Below are 19,734 nucleotides of genomic sequence, written 5' to 3' on the forward strand. Positions count from 1 at the left end.
ACAAAGACAAATAGTAAATTTTTATCCATTTAAAGAAGCCCAAATCATGGTGCGCTAAACATAGAAAAGGAGAGCGATACTGGAGAATGATGTAAAACCTAATTAAAGACCTTTGGCTGCCGCAGAATTAAAAACCAATTAAAAACGTCTTTTTGCCTAGAAAAGTCCCAGAAGAAATTCCTAAATCTTAATTTGCTTCTGTCCTTATCTCCGTTGTGACAGGTCTCTAAAGCCTCCTCTGCCAAGTCAGGAAGATGAGAAAAGTGAGCAGCGGTGCACAGGGTCTGCCTCCCCCTCCGCAGGCAGAGCCGGCTGGACCACGATCTTTAATTATGGAGCACAATTGGATGCTCCATTAGAGAAAAAGCTTTTAAAACCCTATTTAAAATTTGATATGCAAGCCTTGATACCTTGCTGCTAAGTATAGCCCTCACAGACAATGAAGGATGATGTTCAGCCCAGGCCATGCCTCGAACCTACCTACTCCTGCCAGGAGTTTCAACTGCTCTCAGCTCAAGTCATTCTGGGTACATCAAGGAGGGAAACTCATATTTTCAAGTTTATTCCAAAAAAATGACATAAGGATCAATGCACTTCTGTCCTGCTGCTTGGGAGTAGTGCCTCTGCACTTTGCCAGATACTTGATACCTTTTTATTTTATTACTGCAGAGAATTATCAAGGCGGCAGGCTGGGAACACTCAGAAAGCCTTTTTACAGGTTTATATTTAATTTAAGAATTTAATTTAATTCCTTAGTAGCCTTTCCTTTTTGTTAAATTAGCACTTAATTCCTTTCTTGCTATTTGAATGAATTCATATCTGTGGTCAGCCAGAGAGGATGAAATTGGAAATTACAATTCTAGGGGTATCATGCTGCATATGAGTAATGAGAACTATGGGGTTTTTACATGGATTTTGACATTTATTAATTTTCTTTAATACCACTTTTTGTTCTGTATGACAATCTCATTACAACCTGGGGTTTGAGATTCACAACCATGGCAAGTGCAGAGACCAGAGGTAACCAGAGGTAACCAGAGGGCTCAGCTCTGCTCCCAGTTCCACCACTGGGAAGATGCAGCCTGCCCACTCAGTGCCCGCTGTGCACAGCAGTTGTCCTCCTCAGCATCACTAACACAAGAATCAGAAATCCCAGCCCTTGAGATCCTCCAAAACATGATCTGGGAGCTGGTGCCATGCCAGAGCGGGAGCATCCAAGGGCACAGAGGGCACTGTGCCAGATGTGCCAGGGACCTGATGTGCCCTTGGAGTGATACAACAGCACCTTTTCTCCTGTGCATCTTCCCCTTTTGTTGAATGCTCCCTACTCCTGTTATTGCACGCCTTTCTCCTTCTCTTTTTCCGACTTCTAACATATTCTGTATTTTTCCTCACACCAAAACAGACCCAGTCTTCCCTACCTCTGCTGGGCCAGGCAGCTGGGTCAGCTCTCCCCATGGCCTGCAGCTGGTGCCCCTGCTCACACCGTTGCTCTCATGAATGCTAGTCTCACCTGGAGAAGGGAAATAAAAATTTTCTTAGCAAAACCCTACAAGATGATGGATGACTGACCACTGCACTTTCCCCCTGGAGATCCCACAGGCATTGCTTGAGCTGGCAGCTTGATGGGATTTTCTTGTTTTAGTGTGTATCCATGAGCTTCCCACAGAGCAGACTGGGCAGTGCAGGTCCTTACATTATTTTTCCTGCTGAAGCCCCAGGCTCCATCCAAGTCACCAGCTGCAGAGAAGCAACCTGCACCTGTTCAGACACAAGGAAATATCACAGCATTGGTATTTACCAGCAATTACGTAAGGCAAGCTTTCACCTTGAGAACATATGACATTATTTAAAACTTGTGCTCCCAGTGACTTTTCTCCCTTTGACCCCTTTGCTTGTGCACATCACGATGGCAGCTGCAGTGGGTTGTTGCCTGGCACATGCCATGACCATAGGGCTCCACTTTCTTCTCACTCCCAGCTCCAGAGCTCTGACTCCCCACGGACAGGGCTGGGAGCTCTCCCCTCCACCCTTTAGGACTGTAGCTTCCGAAATGACTTACGTATTTGGTCACTCAGCTCAAAACCCTCAAAAAGAGCTGCTTTCTCCCATATGGCTACAATCTGCCAGGCCACACTGCTGGAAACAGCCCCTTTTGCCCAGGTGCCTTCCTCACACCCAGGTTTCGCAGTGCAGGAAGGAGTCATCAGGGACTGCAACACCAGCACCTGCCAAAGCAATACCTGCACAGCCTCAGTGTGGAGTAAATGGCCCCCAGGTTTCCTGCAAACTGCCACCCAGAGAAGGGAAACCTCCCCCAGCAGAAGGGGACAGCTGCTGTAACATAGCAGGGTGCGGGGAAAATGAGCAGCAGTGCCCAAAGACCAGAAACACATGTATCCCATCTCGAGCAGCTAAAAATCTCTGCAGAGAGCTGGGTACCGACCTGGGCTCTTCGCCTGCACGCAAGGAAGAGGTTTTTCTGCTCACGCAGATGTTCACAGTCCCTGTCATCGTCAGGGACACGCACAGAGGGCTCACTGTGCACAGGGACCTCACTGCACACGTGAGCTCAGCAACATGGAGCCACTGCTGGAGATGTTCACATGCCAGCAGGTGCAGGCTGGGGCCCCTCCACACACAGGCCAAGCAGCTGCAAATATTTACTGGGCAGGTGCTGCTGTCTCAGAGCCCAATTACTGAGCCAGAGGCAGTGATGTGTTGGCCATCAGCAACTCTCTTGCTCACTTATAGGTGATATACACCAAGATGAGTGAAGAGAGCTGGAAAACCTACCTGCCCCATGGGCCAGCTTTAATTGCACCATCTTACCCCAAGGACACAGGCCTCAGAGGGCAAAGATATTCCTTCACCCAAGACCAGCTGTGATCCTGAGCTCTCACCCTCTGGCATGCTGGGCAACATGTTCCAGGGCTTCGGTGGTCCTTTTGCTTCAGGTGGGTGCGCTTGGCATCACTTAGCATTTGCAACCAGACCTTGAGAATCATTTCCATGAACCAGGGCAATGAGTCATCTGATCAGTTTGTTTACCATGCCAGTGAGTTTTGCTGCTGCACTCCTTACATGAAAAAGGCAGCTTTAATTTGGGGAAGGCCGTTTTAATTCTGCTGGAGGAGAAAAGCCATCAGGAGTTCATTTAGTGCAGTTCAGCGGGAGCTCTGCATGTTGGCTCTCATGCCATCAGATGCTTAGTAAGAGGAAACTCCAATTGGGAATTGACCCATTTTGCAGTTACTGCTAAACCTCTGGGTTTAATTATTTTAAATAAGGTATTTTAATCCCCACTGCTGGTCTGTCCCAGAGATCTCAGCCTCAGAGCAGGTTCCTTTCTACAACAGCAACTTCGGGACCTTCTCTAAGGTAGGTTAGATCCAGAGTTCAAGGGACCCCAGGACATCAGACCTATCCAGGTATTCCAAGACCATCAGCCTCAAGGTCTCTTCTACACATAAAAATAGGCTTTGTTTTTTCCTCCCTCCATTGGTACAGCTAAACTTTATTTTCCTTTATGCCAAGCCTTTATTCCTGAACAGACTGCCCTGAGAGAAGGATGGAGAGGGACTGTCTAGAGGTTTGTGTATTGTAAGGTCACAGCAGGCCCTCCCTGACGTAATTCACTAATAGCATGGCTAGACACACTAAATGACATAAAAGTCTAGAGTGGACAATTAAATATAATTTCAAAGTGATACTTATCCTACTTGGAAAAAGCACTGGATTTACAATGTCTAATCCTTTGCAAAATGTCTGTATATTAAATAGCAATATTTAATATGACCACGCATCCTCTTGGTGATCTTGTTAGTCTATCCCCTTGCTAAAAATACTCTTGGGAGTACTGGGAATACAGTAATTCCCATTAGCAAATCATGGTTAGTCTTATCTAATACAACAGCACAGACTAATATACATGGAGAATACATCAAAGAAACTAAATGATGGCTTTACGCCTTTCTGAGGGGTAAAAATAGTCAAAGCAATCAGTTATTTTCTTGTGAGGATATAACAGAAAAAACCTCAAACCACTACCTGCAAAAGCAAGCAATAATTTTGTGCATGTATAAATTAGACAATTACACCTCATCATGCTCAGGCCATGCATCGTACCCACAGCAATGTCCTTTCCTTCCCTTTATGGCACCTCTTGGAGGTCCTTGACACAAACCGTACCAGCCTCGCAGGGTTATGTGCCAGTTGGAAACACCACCTCACCAAAGTGCTCTACATCTACGCCAGGCTCATTTTGGTTTCTTAAGTTATGGCTTTCCATCATCTCTTCGTTACAAGAACTTGGCCTCTGAGTTACAGGCAGTTGCTTGTCGAATTTCTCCCAAGTGGGTGTTGCTTTCCCATCATCCCTGCAGAAGTACTCCAGCCTGTGGGACGCAGCACAAGACCTGCATTGCCCTTTCACACAAAGGCCTAATTTGAAAAAAGGGGGAAAAAAAAAAAAAAAAAAGGTAATTTTTACCGAAGTGTTAAAGCAAGAAAGTGGGAATTCTTAAGACTATACAAAGCACCTCCCACAAGTGTGCTTGGTCATGGGACTGGTTTGGGCTCAGCTGTGGCACAAATCTGGATCTCCCTTTCTCCCTCCCTGCTCCTCAAAGTCAGTTCCCTTATTTATCAGCAACTAAGCTATTTGTTCAGATGGCTTATAGACGAGAGAAAGCACCTAGTTACCTTGCAAAATAGCATCAGAAAGACAAAAACAATCACACTAACATGTTTTATTTTTATTGTTGTAACAAATATTACCCATCAGTGAAGAAATGTAATGAAGCTTTTTGAAATACAGGACAACTCTCTGGGGGGGTAAAAAAACACAAGTAATAATCCCAAAACCCCAGACTCACAGATTTTGTCTGGCAGTAGGACCCTCTTGGGATCTGGTTAGACAGCAAATACCACTGTGCATGCAAGAGCTTGTTTGCCTTCTTTGCTTCATTTAGCTTCTATATGGAGGATGTGAAGTGACCAAAGTAATTCTCATGTTCTCCAGAAGGCATCCAGATTGGAGACCACCCACTCAAACAGCACGGCTGAGTGAGGAGCAGCCAGTAACAACAGAGGCAGCCCAAAACCGCTGGCAAGATGAGTGCTGAATCCAGCCCCTCTCACAAATGGAAACAGAGGCTGCGAGAGATGAGGCTGTGCACCCCTGCAGCGAGCCTGGCTGCAGGCGAGATGCCACCTTGCCTGGAGGGAGCTGTGCCCTGGGAGGGTGTGGAAGCTCTTGGGTACCAGGCAGCCTTGCAAAAGGGCATACACAAGGCCTGACTGCTTCCCTGGCCTCCACCACCTTTAAGCTGCAAAACCCTAAGAACCTATCAAACAGGCTGGAAGGTAAGCAGTATTTTTACTAAAATTACTTTAAAAATCACTGTAGCTTTCATAAAACTCTCATTTTACCAGTAATTTTATCACATTTTGGTAAAGAAAAAGCTCCCTGACTGCTTGGTGACAGCTGTGAACAAAACTCATACCACCCTGTGCCTGGAGTAATGCAAGGAATATGCTCCAGGTTTTTTTTCTGAGCCTAAAATTACTTGAAATAGCTTTTCATCAAGACATGTAAATCTGATCTGTGACCCACACACAAACATCTCACCTTGTTTCACATCATTCAGCAGAGCTGGAAGGAAAATGGACCTTAAATGAACATAAAACATTGCATCTGATATTTAACACTGCATCTTTTTCAACTGAGGGAAACCAGTTCCCCTGTTACAGCCTTCCTGTTTATCACTTCATTCAGCTATGAACACACAATTATTGGTGATAATACTAATAAGTAACCAAAATTACTATTAATTAGTAACCAAAGTTACTTTTACTGAGGAAGTAAACTGTAAAGCTTTCTTGTGTGCCTAAAGAATATATTTTCTCTTACATTGACTGCAATCATAATATCAGAGTCCTCCTATTATGCAAACCTGGTAAATGAAGCACAAAAATATCAGGCAATTTAAAAGGTCTGAATAGGACAAATGTTGCTGGCAAAATGGCTGGTAGGGCTCCACTGTTTCTAAGAACAAGTTGCCACTGTATTACTGCACCTCTTCCCAGTGTCTTAATGATGGAAAGCAAAGGTGGGAGCTTGTTGAGAAGTGGTAAAGCACTTCCTACAGGCAATGAGAAGGGATGAAACTGTCATATTTGCCACTGTAGTGCTCATTTTTACAACCAAATGTTGATATATAAACCATCATCCATCATCTATGATGGAACAAACACTAAAAATGGAAGAAAGAACATTTAGCTGCTATTTAGCTACTCAAGTTTTTTATTTAGTCATTCCCGGTTTTTTGCCTTTTTTTTTAACAATTCATCCCACTCCACCTTGATAGCTTGTTTACAATTTGTTTCTAGCCACAGACAGCTGACAGATGTGATGTGATTAGCAAGACAAGACAGCCTAAATACAGAGCAGACAGCACAGCAGAAGACAGCAACAGGACTGCAAGATACTTTGCATGAATCCACATACCTGCCAGTCTTGAAGCTTTCACCTGAAAGTAGAGATGGGCATTAACCCCTGCAACTCCAGGCAAGGTTAGGTTTCAAAACTGACTGCATTTAGGAGCAGGCTCAGTTTCTATTGAATTATAGAGAAAAAGTAGGTGGCTTTCTGCAGCTCGACTCTTTCAGACAGGAACATTTTCAGCTCAGTTCCACTATTGTTGGCGGAGTTACTAAAATAATTATTGTAGTTCAGCTCATGCACTGGTGACCTTCTCCTTGATGCCACCTCCACAGTACTATGGTAACAGGAGCCCGTGCAACTGGCACTGTGGAGTGCCACAACTGCTCTGATCTGCAGGAGCAGAGGTGACTGTGGGGAAATACTCCCCTCCAATATTCTGAGCTGTCAGACATGAAGCCATCTGTGTGTTTTCCAAGCAAAGTGTTAGGGACCAGGAGGAAGAGGAAAAACAAAGAAATTGCTTAACAAACTCAAATGAGTATCTCTACTGTTAGTAAATTCAGATACCTGGGGTCTCCCTTGCTAGGGCCTTGAAATCACGTGCTTTGGCTTCTCAAAAAAAAAACCAAAAAAATAAAAAAAACAAAAAAATCAACAAGTAACATGTCCAGAGAACAAGCCACTTTGCTCTCTTTTGACCAGGTGCTTCCAAAACATTACTCTCCAATTCTGAAAGGCACATGAGACTATGTGATATTCATACCTCAGCGTAATGCATCTGAGAACGTGCTGTCCGGGATCCACAGAGAACGAGGTCACAGGCCTGGTCAGCCTGCTTTACTTACTAGTCTGGTTGAGTATTTTTACTGAAGGCTGTCAAAACACATGAATAAAGTCCACAGTTAGCGAGTAGACACCAACAATTGAGCAAGGGGCATACCACCTTCTGCAAGAGCAGCACAGGTAGTTCAGTGGCTGATGGTTCACAGCACGCAGCAGTGATGTGCAGCATTTTGGCAGAGGCATTAACCAACAGGGACGAGCATCACCTGGCTCAGAACGCAGCTGGTAGAGATGCCACCACACTTCGAGTGGTTACTCATCTGGAGGGTGGGGAAGCCCTCTCACCCCACATGTGGCAGTGCTATTTCAGTGTGGCAGAAGCTCAGCACCAGCCAAATGGGACACCTAGTCAGGCTGCAGCCACCTCCCACACTTGAGCAGGAATGGTTCAGAGTCAGGAGGGGCAGCCTGTACCGTGTTAAACATTTAATCTGTACCACACCAGACTTCCAATCACTTACTCCTGCAACAAGCCCAGTTACTTGCAGCAATTCAAGAACTGTTTCCATAAAACAAACAGTGCTTCCTCAGAAGGTTCTCCTATGCCTTCCATGTGTGGTCAATACAGCTACTTAACAGCATAGTCTTTGCTGTTGACATCAGAAAGGTCTGAACCTGACGTTCAGGCAGATCACAAGATGTTAGGGCTTGTGAGAAAAAAAAATAGTATCAATAAACAGTCGGAGAAAACAAGTCCTTCAAACCTTAAGATGATAACCAGCATCAGAAGAGTGTCATAAATTATTTGCTCCCATTTCATGCATAAGGGAACACAGGCTTTTCAGGTGGCTTTGAATAGAAACAGGAAAGAGAAAGGTCTTCCTTTAGCAAACAGAAGAATTGGGAAAATAAAGATGTATCACACCCGTCTACCACGACCTAGTCCCTGAACTCAGCTCATGGGCAGCCAGGGCCAAGGGTGCCCCTCCAAGACTCTGGCCCTGCTCTCCCCAGATCTCCATCCAGAACCTGCTTGCAGAACTCAGACAAACAGCAGCGCTTGTTACTGTGAAGCTGGAGAGCCCCACTGTTGGGAGGTCACGTATCACTGGAGGTTCATGATGCTCCTGATCTCAGGGCACTGGTTTTGCCCACCAGTTGCAACATTTGGGGCTTCCTCCAGCAGGTCCCTCCCTCACTCAGTGAACATTGTGCCAGTAAGGTTTAGCAATATAGAGGTTTCGCTTGCTTATTAGCTTTTGTATTTGCATCTTACACATCGAGCATTCCTCTGCTTAATTCTAACCCATTTCCAATGGCCAAGTAGCAAGATGAACACAGGGTTTAATGGCTTGAAACTGCAAAGTCAGCTCTGTGTGGGGCATGGGGAGAAGACTCAGAGCAGGGGCTTCTGCAAAAAGAAACTCCTGTAATCTTTAATTTGTTTGCCAATCAATAGGCTGATTTTATACTGCTCAAAATAGTAACTGCTATTTCCCTTTAGTCGGTGGACTCTTAATGAAGCTGGAATTTGTCCCAGCAACCATATGGCACACGTCATCTCTATCAAGTTATCTAAATTCCAGAAAGTCCACATTTATAAGTTTATAAATATGGAAGAGGAAGATGAAATGTGATTCCTTAAGTAGTACATTTTTTGGAGTAACCCTAAGCTGCAAGATGCAGCTGTTTACTGAATGGCATGGTTTCTCATGCCACATGGTGTTAACGGAAGACTAAAAAAAATTCATCTTAATTTAGAATAGACAGCAAAAATGAGAAGTGAGATGGAGAATGTAAGAGATCTTTTTAAGACTCCCAGATCTGATGCCTGGTCTAATGAAAATCTATGTTTACAAATAGGATGGGTTTTCTTTGGGGAGGAAGGAGGGGGAGAGCAAAGAGGGCTGCAGCTTTTTTCTCATCAGCATCCCTAAGTACAGGACATAGGCTTGGTGACACGAGGAGGTCTCAGTCATGTTCCTAACTACTTAGCCTCTGCATGCCCCAACCTGCCTGGAATCAGACACACAAAATGTTCAAGAAATATTTAAGGACTTTGCAGAAAATGGGGGAAAAACTCCTGACCCTTTCCAAAAATCAGTGTCTGAAAAGTGTTAAAACTGAGTGATCTCATCTAGACATGCTCTTACAGTGACCTCCACACGCAGTGATTGCAGCTCATTTGCCTTAAGATTTGGAGAGCCAAGATTCAAATTATGCCTCTGAACAATCAAGGATTAAAAAAACCCAAACAAACCAACCAACCACAAACCTTCTTCCATTCTGTCAGATGAAGAGATTTTCAGGGCTCTGCTGTCTGCACAGGAGCCACACTATGAGCCTTCTCATCCCTGCTGAGACAGGTACAGCCAGCTCCCTGCCTTCACAAACTCAGAGGGGCACAGCCAGCCCCTGTCTTCTTCACGAACTCCCTCCACTGACCTTCAGCTTCCCAGCACTGCAGGCTCCAGCACCAGGCGGGGCAGAGGCAGCTGCTCTCACTGTGGGGAACAGACCTGTCCCCCAGGCAGGTGCACAGAAATGGGATTTGAGGCTTGGGGCCTCGGTGCACATGGGCATGCATTGTTATTCCACGGCATATGACAAAAGTCACAGCCTGGGGAATAACGCAAAGATGTTTGATTTTTTCCTTTCCCAGCACTGTGTCACTGCAGGTCAAATGCAAACCTCCTGAGTTATTAAACAAGATAAATTTGGCAGGATTGTAAATCATAAAATTGTCCCAAATTGCAGAGGTGCTGACAGCATACACTATAATCTGCCTGGCATCTGATGTTTCCTTTTCTTTGCTGCTTCTCGCCACAGGACGAAACATCCCCTCCTTAAATCTCTACAGTGAAAAGCAGCAGCAGCGGCGCCAAAAAACCTGAATGATGAACCAAAACCTGGCATTTCATGTTGTGTCTGCCAGGTTCAAGTAAATGCAATAAAGCTATAATAGTTAGATACAGAAAATTGCTTTAAAAATGGTTTTAAAATACCCCAAAAGCATATTCTCTAATATTCTATATAATTTTAAAACATTATTCAGAATCAACTGTAAAGAACACACTGTGACTCATGGGAACTAGGGCATCATTCATGGGATTACAGCAGAAAAGTGAGGCGTTTGTTACACATGAGCACTTGAGACATCCCATATATACACACAGTCAAATGTTAATAGTGTTGCATATCAACACAAGCAATCTGTCTCTGTTTCGGGGACAGACTGGGGGATTTACTTAATTGTCTTTATTTACAGAAAGAATCCATTCATTGTTAATACCCTGAACTCCAGACAAAACATGCCTATGGGACAGCAACTCTCCCTCCCCTTTCTAGAAACACAGGCTTTCAAATTGAGATGTTGACTTTTCTTTCTTAACTGCAATTAAGCTGCTGCTTTGATTTTCCATCCAAGTTCAGTTCTCCTGTCCCCGGTGCAGGTTCTTTAGTTACACAAGATTGTTCCTTTGAAGCTGGGAGAGCATCACTCCGAAGGAACCTTTGTGGGTGGAACTGGAGCCTTGCAGGCAGGCACTGAGGAAACCTCACAAGCCAGTGCTCTACCCACCTATTAGCAAGGAATACACACTCTCTGCAAAAGAGCTACATAGGTACTATTTGCAAAGCTATATCTGAAAGAATAAAATATTCAAAACTGAAGTTAACAAGCACAGGCCAAAATAATCTGCATTTAAATGTCAGATAAAGGTCAGGTCTTCAAAGCAAATTATTTTTTCAGGTGTATCCTACTGTTAAGAAAAGGAGCAACGCCTCTTTCCCATACCTAGCGATGCAGCACAGGAGCCTGTGCCCATTAGCAGGAGTTATATGACTTTGTAATATTTAATGACAGCTGTCAAAGGTTTGGGTAAAAATATGGAAAGATACACTGTCAGGCACTGTGTAAGAAACATGGGGAGGGGACTTAGGTGATCAGTGGTGTGTTTATTTCAGTGCATAAAACACGTAAGGAAAATTATTTCCACACTTCTAAGAAAAGGTTACAAGCAATGAAAAACAAATGGAAAAGAAACCAAGCAATTTTTTTACAGTGATGTTGAACAAGAGAAATAAAGGCAAAACTGTTAATTCAACAGAGGCCAAGTATTTTGGAACAATCCTGGATATGGGGAACACATGTTAAAATGGACCAATTTTATTTTTTTGCTTCATTATTGATACTGTTCTGTGAGTTAATGGTTTAAAATCTGAAGCATTCCTACAGGTCTTTCTCCCACAGTGTTGTGCAGACAGATGAGAGTAAACAAGCTCGCTCTCTACTGGGATCTGGAAAGCATGACCAAACCCCGACCCCTCCTCCTGCAATTTCCATACGGGCACAGAAGGGCAGAATCAATGGCCAGGAAAGAAGTATTGCATGCCAAAGAGTTACTGTATTTGCCCCCTTCCAGAAGACTTGGCAGTCTGGTACACAACCCTCCTTGAAAAGAGGACAAAGGAGATTCTGGTGGTCTTTAGATGCCAGGGTAACTAAAATTTTAGGTCAGCCTTAATAGATTTCCCTCCTGCACATGGATTTTAGCTGGGTTTGGGAATATTTGCCTGCAGGGCAGCGAAGGGCTGGTGGGGAATTAGATGTCAAAGCCATGGTCCTCATTCCCCAGCTCCACATGATCTTTAGCAGGCCAGAGCCACAACATACTTTAGACAGAAGAATCAAAAGGTCAGATTTATTTTGGAACTCAATCAACAAGCAACGTGGAAACCAGGAGAGGTGCTTTCACACTTGCCCAGAGAAAACAGACTGCAGCCAACGCAGAATGTTGCGATCTAAGGGAGACACAGCGACAGGCCAGCCAAGAGTGCAAGCAGGTATGAACAACAGAGCCTGGGTTCACCTAAACCAACTACAAATTATTAAATAAGAATATATATATATATATCAGTCCAGACAGTCTGTGGGAGCTCAATGTCCAAATGAACCCCTGAACCATGCCAAACACTACAAAAATGCTTTTTTCTGCCTAGAACTGTAATTTTACTCAGCAAATTTACTAGCTTTGCATGTTTCCAGTCCCAAAGACATTTTCATCTGAGGTCTTTTCACATTGCAAACCGAATTATTCTAAATGCTTAGGAAACAGCCCCAAATAGAAAACTTTTTAATGAATATGTGGATAGCCTGACAGCATGTAGCTAGCTTAGAAAGAACTGAACCTTTCACTCCCACTACAGACTCAGAGGGGCATTACTCATTACATGAATAAAAAGTGAAAAACCCAAATAGCAGCAATAAACATTCCCAAAGATGGGGGAAAAAACCCAGCATTCAAGATCCAAAATAACACACAGAGGAGGCAGTAATTCCCATTCCAGATCATCCCTTCTAGAATGTCAACCATGCAGGGCTCCTGGTGTAGCACCACCCCCAGGTTATCTGGGCTGCATCTTCTACAAATCTCATGGTCACTAAATAAACTCTCAGAGGACTCCTGTGTATCACTAATGCTGGAATTCCTGACAAAAACTAGCCATGTTGTTTTAGGGTCAGATATGTTGTGGAACAAATCCCACCACATTTTCCCCAGAATAGGTAATCAGAAGATCCAGCAGAGCTGGACATCAAAAGATAGAGCCTACGGACTGAGAAAAGTTCACTTAGTCGTCTGCAAAAGACTGTCAACAAGAACATGTGAACTGGTGCCAGTCAGTAAAGTCATCCTAATTCCCTAGCTTGTTTTCAAAATTGTGGTCACCTTTTCATAGTTGAATGGGTCCTGCAATACTCATGGGACCAAAACCTTTATCATTAAGCAAAGCATACATAACTCTGCATTTTAAGACTTTTTTATCACATCTGTATCAAAGAACTATCATTCACATTTCAACTAAAATACAAAAGAAAAAAATACGTGATAAGCTACATATGCTGTGCAAGTAAAGAACACTTTCGCTGAGCATGGAAAGCATAAAGTGCTACATAAGAGAGCTTGACTCACCCTCCAGATCTCTGGGTAATCTATCACTACGCACAAACTAAAACACCATGTAAGGTGTAAGCCAAGAGGAAATGGGACACACATTACTCCTTCAACACACACACAATTTTTACTAGGTTAAAACTGCTTATATATTTCCAAATATGCACAAGCTGAATTATGATTACATTTCTCAAAGTATGTTACATACCAGAAATGGGCTATTTTCTCCCTTGACATGGGGACCATGCCACTAGAAAAGCTTCAGCTGTATCAATTCTGACTAGCAGAGCAGGTAACAAATAGGTCAGCTACAGAAGGAAGAATTAAAAAACTAGCAGCTGGCAGAGTCAGACACCAATGCAAAGATGAGGTAATTACCAGCTGGAGGATAATTTAAGAAGGAACAACAATTCTAGTAAGTAGAGTGAACTCTGCAAAAAAGTGCCCTGAACTTTCCAGATCAGGTAATCACCAAATCTTTGCCTATAAACTTCTCCAGACACTTGTACTGCACTTATTGCTGCAGCACCAAATTATCTTTGTATGTCCAATCAGCCCATCAGATTAAGACTGTAAGCCTTTGGGGACAATTTTATTTATTTGTATGCAAACTCCCCTAATCCAAGGTTTCCATTATTCTGCTAAATAATCAGGCTATTGGTTTGAGCTTTCTGACTAATATATTACTCCTTGAAGATTCCCCCCCCTCAGAAACAGAATAGGCAATTTTAAAACAGCATTGGTATGAGAAAACAACTCATTGTTGTCCTGGGTTAAGACTCACAGTGATTCTTCAGCACAAGGGAACTCCAGAGCTGCAGGCCAGGCCGCCAGCTGCCTTCTGCTGCTCCAGTTCTCACCCCTTCATGACAGCTCCATTATCCCAACAATGCCAAGACTACAAATGCCCCAAGATAGGTTGGGTCCTGCCATGAATCGCTTTCCTGGGCCAAACTCTTAGACTTCATACAACTTTCTAAAGGAAGTGGAACCACAGAAAACTGGACACCTGCAAATGATCAGCTCTTACATGAATAGGGCAAAAAAACTTCAAATAATTTGGGTTTTCCAAGGTTTTCTTCCCCATCATTCTTGTCCGGTTTCAAAACACAGCACAAGGGAAATGTCACCCCAGATGTCTTGAGTCAGAGTGCTGTGTTTCTTTGCAGGGATATCAGCCATGAAAAGTTCCACATAGAAGTGAGCACTTTTGGCATTTGCTGCTAATTGGGCACCAAAAAAAAAAGCAAAGTCCAAATGAATTCTGAGATTTCAGTGTGGGTCTGCCATCATTGGGAGAGGGCAGACAGCTGCCACAGCTCTCCCTGATAGCACATTAATGTAGTCTTACATTCAGGTCAAATATCTACTAATTGCTTTTTATCCAGATGCTTTTCTAATTTAGATACAACTGCAAAAATGAAAGCATTCAAAATTTATGAAAAAAGAAGCAGCTGCTTATCAGGTGGACACTGCTGGCTCTAGATACTATGATGTGTTTACTCTTCATAAAAGCAGCCTTACTGAAAATGGAGATCGAGTATCTGCTGTATCTATATGTACAGCTGTGGATTCAGAGATGGAAAGGGTTTGTTATGCTATGGTTAAGAAAGATGTAACGAGCATCAAGTCATTTTACACTGCATTACAGAAGAAAACAGCTTGCAGGTTTTGGCAAATCTTTGATGTTTGCTTTTCAATCCTGGTGAGTAGATACTAACTGTCATTATGAACACTTTAATCCAGAGGGAGATACAAGAAAAAACCTCAAAGATTAATTTGATTGAAGCACTACATTTAATCCACTATGCTATGTCCAACACTGATGACAAAATGACATTCAAAAAGAATTCTTCCACTTTAAGCAGAATAGATAATGAGTCACTAAAAAAAAATAAATACATTGTGGCCATACACCAACTCCTGGGCTATTCACAAGGCTCAGACACAAATCTTTGACATCCTAACTTACAACCATCTCACAAGGGTTAGAACCCACCCGAAGCTTCTTCTGAATGGAGAATACCAATGAAGATACCCACTTTTAAACAGAGCATCTCCTCATTCCCAGCATACAGACAGCAGCAGGATATTTACATTATCCAAAAGAAGTTGCAACTACTTCAACTACTTTTTAGTTTAATTAATGAAATAGAAATGTAATAACGGATTTCAGGGGATTTAAACTCAAGCAGGCTCTAAAATCTGGTCTTTGAGCTGGAAAAAAAGTTAGTAGCACGTGACACTTAAATGACTGACACATACTTAAATTACAGAGCAACATTCTCCTATCTGGTGCTTTGCACAGCATTAGAAATGTATTTTTAAGGTAATGAGTCAATTCATCTTGACTGGCTACTTTCCAAGAGTATCCACTGGTGCCACTATTAACACCTGTAACAACCTTGCACAGCTACACAGAATTAAGATTATTTTTTAAAGAGGAAGAATTGCTTTTGATTTTAACCAAAACAATTATAAAACCTAAAGCTTACACATACATTTTGGTAGTGATCATTACTAGTAAACTGCATAAAGAATAAATACCAGTACTTCCAAAATTGACACCATAGTAATACTGCTGCTTGATGCATCAAGCAGGGACAAAATACAAATAGCATACTCCCAAAAAAAGTCTATTAAGCTTTACATGGTTATTGGTAATAGGCAGCACAATAAAAGAAGCTAACTGATTTAAACAGTTTTCCCCAGATGATGCCCCTCTGACTGTTCATCAGCAAAACCACATGTAACATACGATGGGAAGTTCAGTACAAGCACGATGGTATCAGCCTTCTATAAGCACTCAGAGCTGCAATTTGTCAGCAGTGCACTGTACTTTGGAGCAGATAAAGATTTCTGTAAGTTTGCATGGCTGCACACATAAGCAGTAGTTCTCCAAGGGAAAAAAAAAATTAAGACAGTTTGTTCTTTCATCAGTCCTTAACAATAAAATGAACACGTCAGGCCAAAACAGTTTCTTAAAAGTAGGTCAAAAATACCCATTCATGATCACTTCTGCATTGGTTTCCTAGCAAATTAATCTACCTACACAGATATACATAATGTGTATCCTGGAAACAGTGAGGCAGAGGAAGAAAACCAAATACATTAATGAGGTAGCTTAGACTGAATAACTGCAGTTAAAAGTTTTATTGAACAAAAGAAGGTAAAATGTGGTAGTCCAAGTTCACTGAGCAAAAGCAGCTCTCTCGCTGAAGCTGCACTTTGTGCTAAATAACCTTATTAACTGAGACTATACAGAGGACACATTATGCAAGTTATCTCAACAGCAAAGGAGAAAAGGTAGATTAAATTTGATCTGATGGAATAATTTGGTCAAATTCAGTGGCTTAAGTTAATGTTTCTAGCCCTTATCTACCTATATTCAGTGCAGGCATATAACAGAATATACAACTGTACTGAATTCCCATGTGTTAATAGTGAGTGCTCCCATGCAAGCGGAAGCCAATTCCTGAAAAAACCCAAATTAAAAAATCCAAACGTTTAAATCTTTTGTTTGAAGCATCACTCAACCGACTCAGGAAAAACACTCAAAACACATTATAAAAAACTCCCGGCCTCTACAAGGTCCGCTTCCTGTATAGTGCTAGTATTTTAAAATTATTTTATTTCTCCCCTCTGCCTAAGAAACTTCACATGCTCTGAAAGCACCCACAAAGTCAGGTGGGTAAACAGATTTTTCAAAAATACTCTGTGAAAATAGGGAGGTAGCTCAGGCCCCTTGGCAACCTTCTGTCATAGTTCACATTGATGTAGTCTACCTCCCCTTGTAATTGACAGTCAAAAATGAAAGGAAAAAGGATTTCAACTATGAAATTTAGTGAAAGAATGTGTTCAATACAAAGTCTTCAAATTTGACTCATTGGGCTCCCAAATGTAAGCTATAAGGTACCTCACACCCAATACACAACAGTAATAACGTACCTAGTTCATACATTTTATAGACAATATCTTCTCATTTGTTAAACATTTGGCTCGGGTGAGTACATCTTTTTTTTGTTAACCACTTGACAAACATTCTAGGCCAAACAAACAGCACAAATAATGCCAAAGTCTTTTTTTTTTTTTTCCAGTAATTGTACGAAATGCTGTAGGCTAAGCCTAACAGAAACTACTGAAGAAAAATAATAGACTCCATGATGCAGTGCAAAGGTGTTACTACAACATCATAAGTCAAGGGATGTTTCTAAGGTGCTGAAAGAGGAGATTCTCTAGACGGCGACCCTGTATTGTCCTCCGGTGGGAAAACAGTAAGAGTGCAGGCTCGAATGCCACCAAGTGATTCTGGAAGGTCAAATACTTTATGCCACTCATCTTTTTCTGGATCATATTTCTGAACAATTTCCACCATACACCGATTATTCCAAGAATATCCTCCAACAACATAGATTTTATTTTCAAAGACAGCAACCCCAACATCACTTTGCCCACGTAACATGGCAGCAATTGGAGTCCACTGGTCTAGAGTTGGTGAATAATATTCACAGCTTAGGACATCATCATAATCACTCGTTCCTCTAAAGTGATTTCCACCAATAACATATAGCTTGTCTCCTACAGTACACATGCAATGCAGACCTCTGACTGTTGTCATCGGAGCTTTCTGAGTCCATTTGTCTGTGTCAGGGTCAAAACACATAAGTTCTTTTTGGAAAGTATCATGGGTAATTCCCCCTAGAGAAATAAAACACATGTTAGAGCAGTGCTCACCCTAATAAGAAATAAACAGCAGAAACATACATTTTCATGAATGAATTCAGCCTTTCCTAAAAACTTTTCACATTAGCATAGATTACTACCACGTATGTGCTCCACTTCAAATGACATTTTTTATGTACCTTGTTCCTTTAAATGTGAATATGGAAAGAAGCCAAGTCTCATACAGGACTTCATTACTTAAGATGATACTGGCAGATTAAAAGAACAAAAAATTGTTACCTATGCTTCATTTTGGCAAAATTATTTCTTTGCTTACATTTGTTCAGTTTGCTAGCTTTGTTTCTCACAATCAAGAAAACAGGAATCCGTTTCCCTTTCAAATTTTGATACTACGCTATTGTGTTTTAAGTGGTTCTATCACGTAGCAGCATCTTCTTCAGAAAACTTTTTTAATCAACTTGAACTGAAGAAGGACAGAGAAAGAACACAGATTTCAAAGATTCTTCTGTTAATAGATGCCTGTGGTGTTCTCTATGTTTACATTCTCCACGGTTCCCTGCAAAAGCAGTTGGAGAGGCTTCAGGGGAAATCACAGGATGATTTCCCATCAGTGGATGAATGTCCCACCTTTCTGCAAGGTCACTAGGCAGGTCAGAAAGCAGTCACACCAATTTCAGACACTGTAGGCTTAGTAGCTATAGTTTAAGATCATAACGCAACTATATTCGAGGTGCTAGAATACATGCGGAGAACACACTGCTACTAAACAACCTCCTGCTGAGCTAACCATTCAACACTGAATTGTCACGCTTGGCTTATTAGCAGACAGATGGCATGATGTTGACAGGAGTTATGCAAGAAAGTACTTAATTCTTCAGTTGGATAGTAAGAATTAAATACAGAAAAAACAGGAGGACTGTCCAGCCCTGACACTTAATGACAGCCATAGTAGTGGCAGTACTTGGGATTCTGTCAGAGAGAAGAGGCTTTAATGACAAAGGAACCAATCTTCACATTTTTCAACCACAAAAGCATCTAGACTCATGGGAGGAGGAAAAGAAGAATCGGTGTGGAAATACACAGCATCCATATGAAAAAACACAGTAGGGAGCATATACATGTGCTGTCTGCCGTAAAACAAGCAAAATGGGCAAAAAAGTACAAATAGCAGCACAATGATCAGAAGCTAGCTTAATGGACTTGCTCATAGAAAAGTAAACTGTATTTTATGGTAAATTTTAAAACAAATCCCTCCTAGTCTACTCACACAGGCCTCCCCAATTCGAAATACCCTGAGGATCAATCTGCTCCAGTGCATTTCCCCACCAGTTCTTTACAGCTAAGCAACCTTGTCCCACCTCCCGCCCTGAAAGTCAGCTTAGTTCTTAGAGGATATCCCTTAAAATCACAGTAGAACATACACAGGTCTGTGATCTCTGTGGAGATCGCTCACAGAAACTGAATGTTCTTTCGAAACTGAGCAGATACCAGATTTTCAGAAATCTTATTGCCCCCAGTTTGGAAAAAAATGGAACGAAACTATGACCTCGGTGACATATGGGACTGAGCGTATTACAAATGAAAGACCAGTGAAAGTACAGAAATAATTCATATATTGTGTTTAACATGAACACCGATCCCTTTCCACTAGCTTAATGAAGGCAGACATTCTTTAAAGTATTAAAGTTTCCAGTGCTTTCCAAAATGTATCAGAGGGGACGTGTTTAACAGTTATTGCTATATAAATGTTTATATGTGCTGTTGCCACCAAAAAAAAAATCTATTCTGACAGTTAAAGTGAGTAACTGTTCTGGAGGTCAGAACTGTCTTTTATTATGTAAATTATTAATGTAAATTATATAAAAT

The 19,734-nt window shown here is 42.0% G+C and overlaps 1 protein-coding gene across 9 annotated transcripts in view; it reads right to left on the bottom strand.

Moving 5' to 3' along the window:
- Positions 1–11,168: 11,168 nt before the first annotated feature.
- The window catches only part of KLHL13 (kelch like family member 13), a 90,290-nt gene continuing 81,724 nt past the window's right edge, over positions 11,169–19,734 (bottom strand). For all 9 annotated transcript variants that reach the window (XM_074834663.1, XM_074834665.1, XM_074834660.1 and 6 more), the window contains one exon: positions 11,169–17,883. In XM_074834663.1, coding sequence (XP_074690764.1) covers positions 17,396–17,883 — 488 coding nt within the window. In that variant the 3' untranslated portion in view covers positions 11,169–17,395. The remainder of the gene's footprint in view (positions 17,884–19,734) is intronic.

The sequence above is a fragment of the Strix aluco genome, chromosome 10 (assembly GCF_031877795.1).
Source record: "Strix aluco isolate bStrAlu1 chromosome 10, bStrAlu1.hap1, whole genome shotgun sequence".
In the NCBI taxonomy this organism is placed as follows: Eukaryota; Metazoa; Chordata; class Aves; order Strigiformes; family Strigidae; genus Strix; species Strix aluco.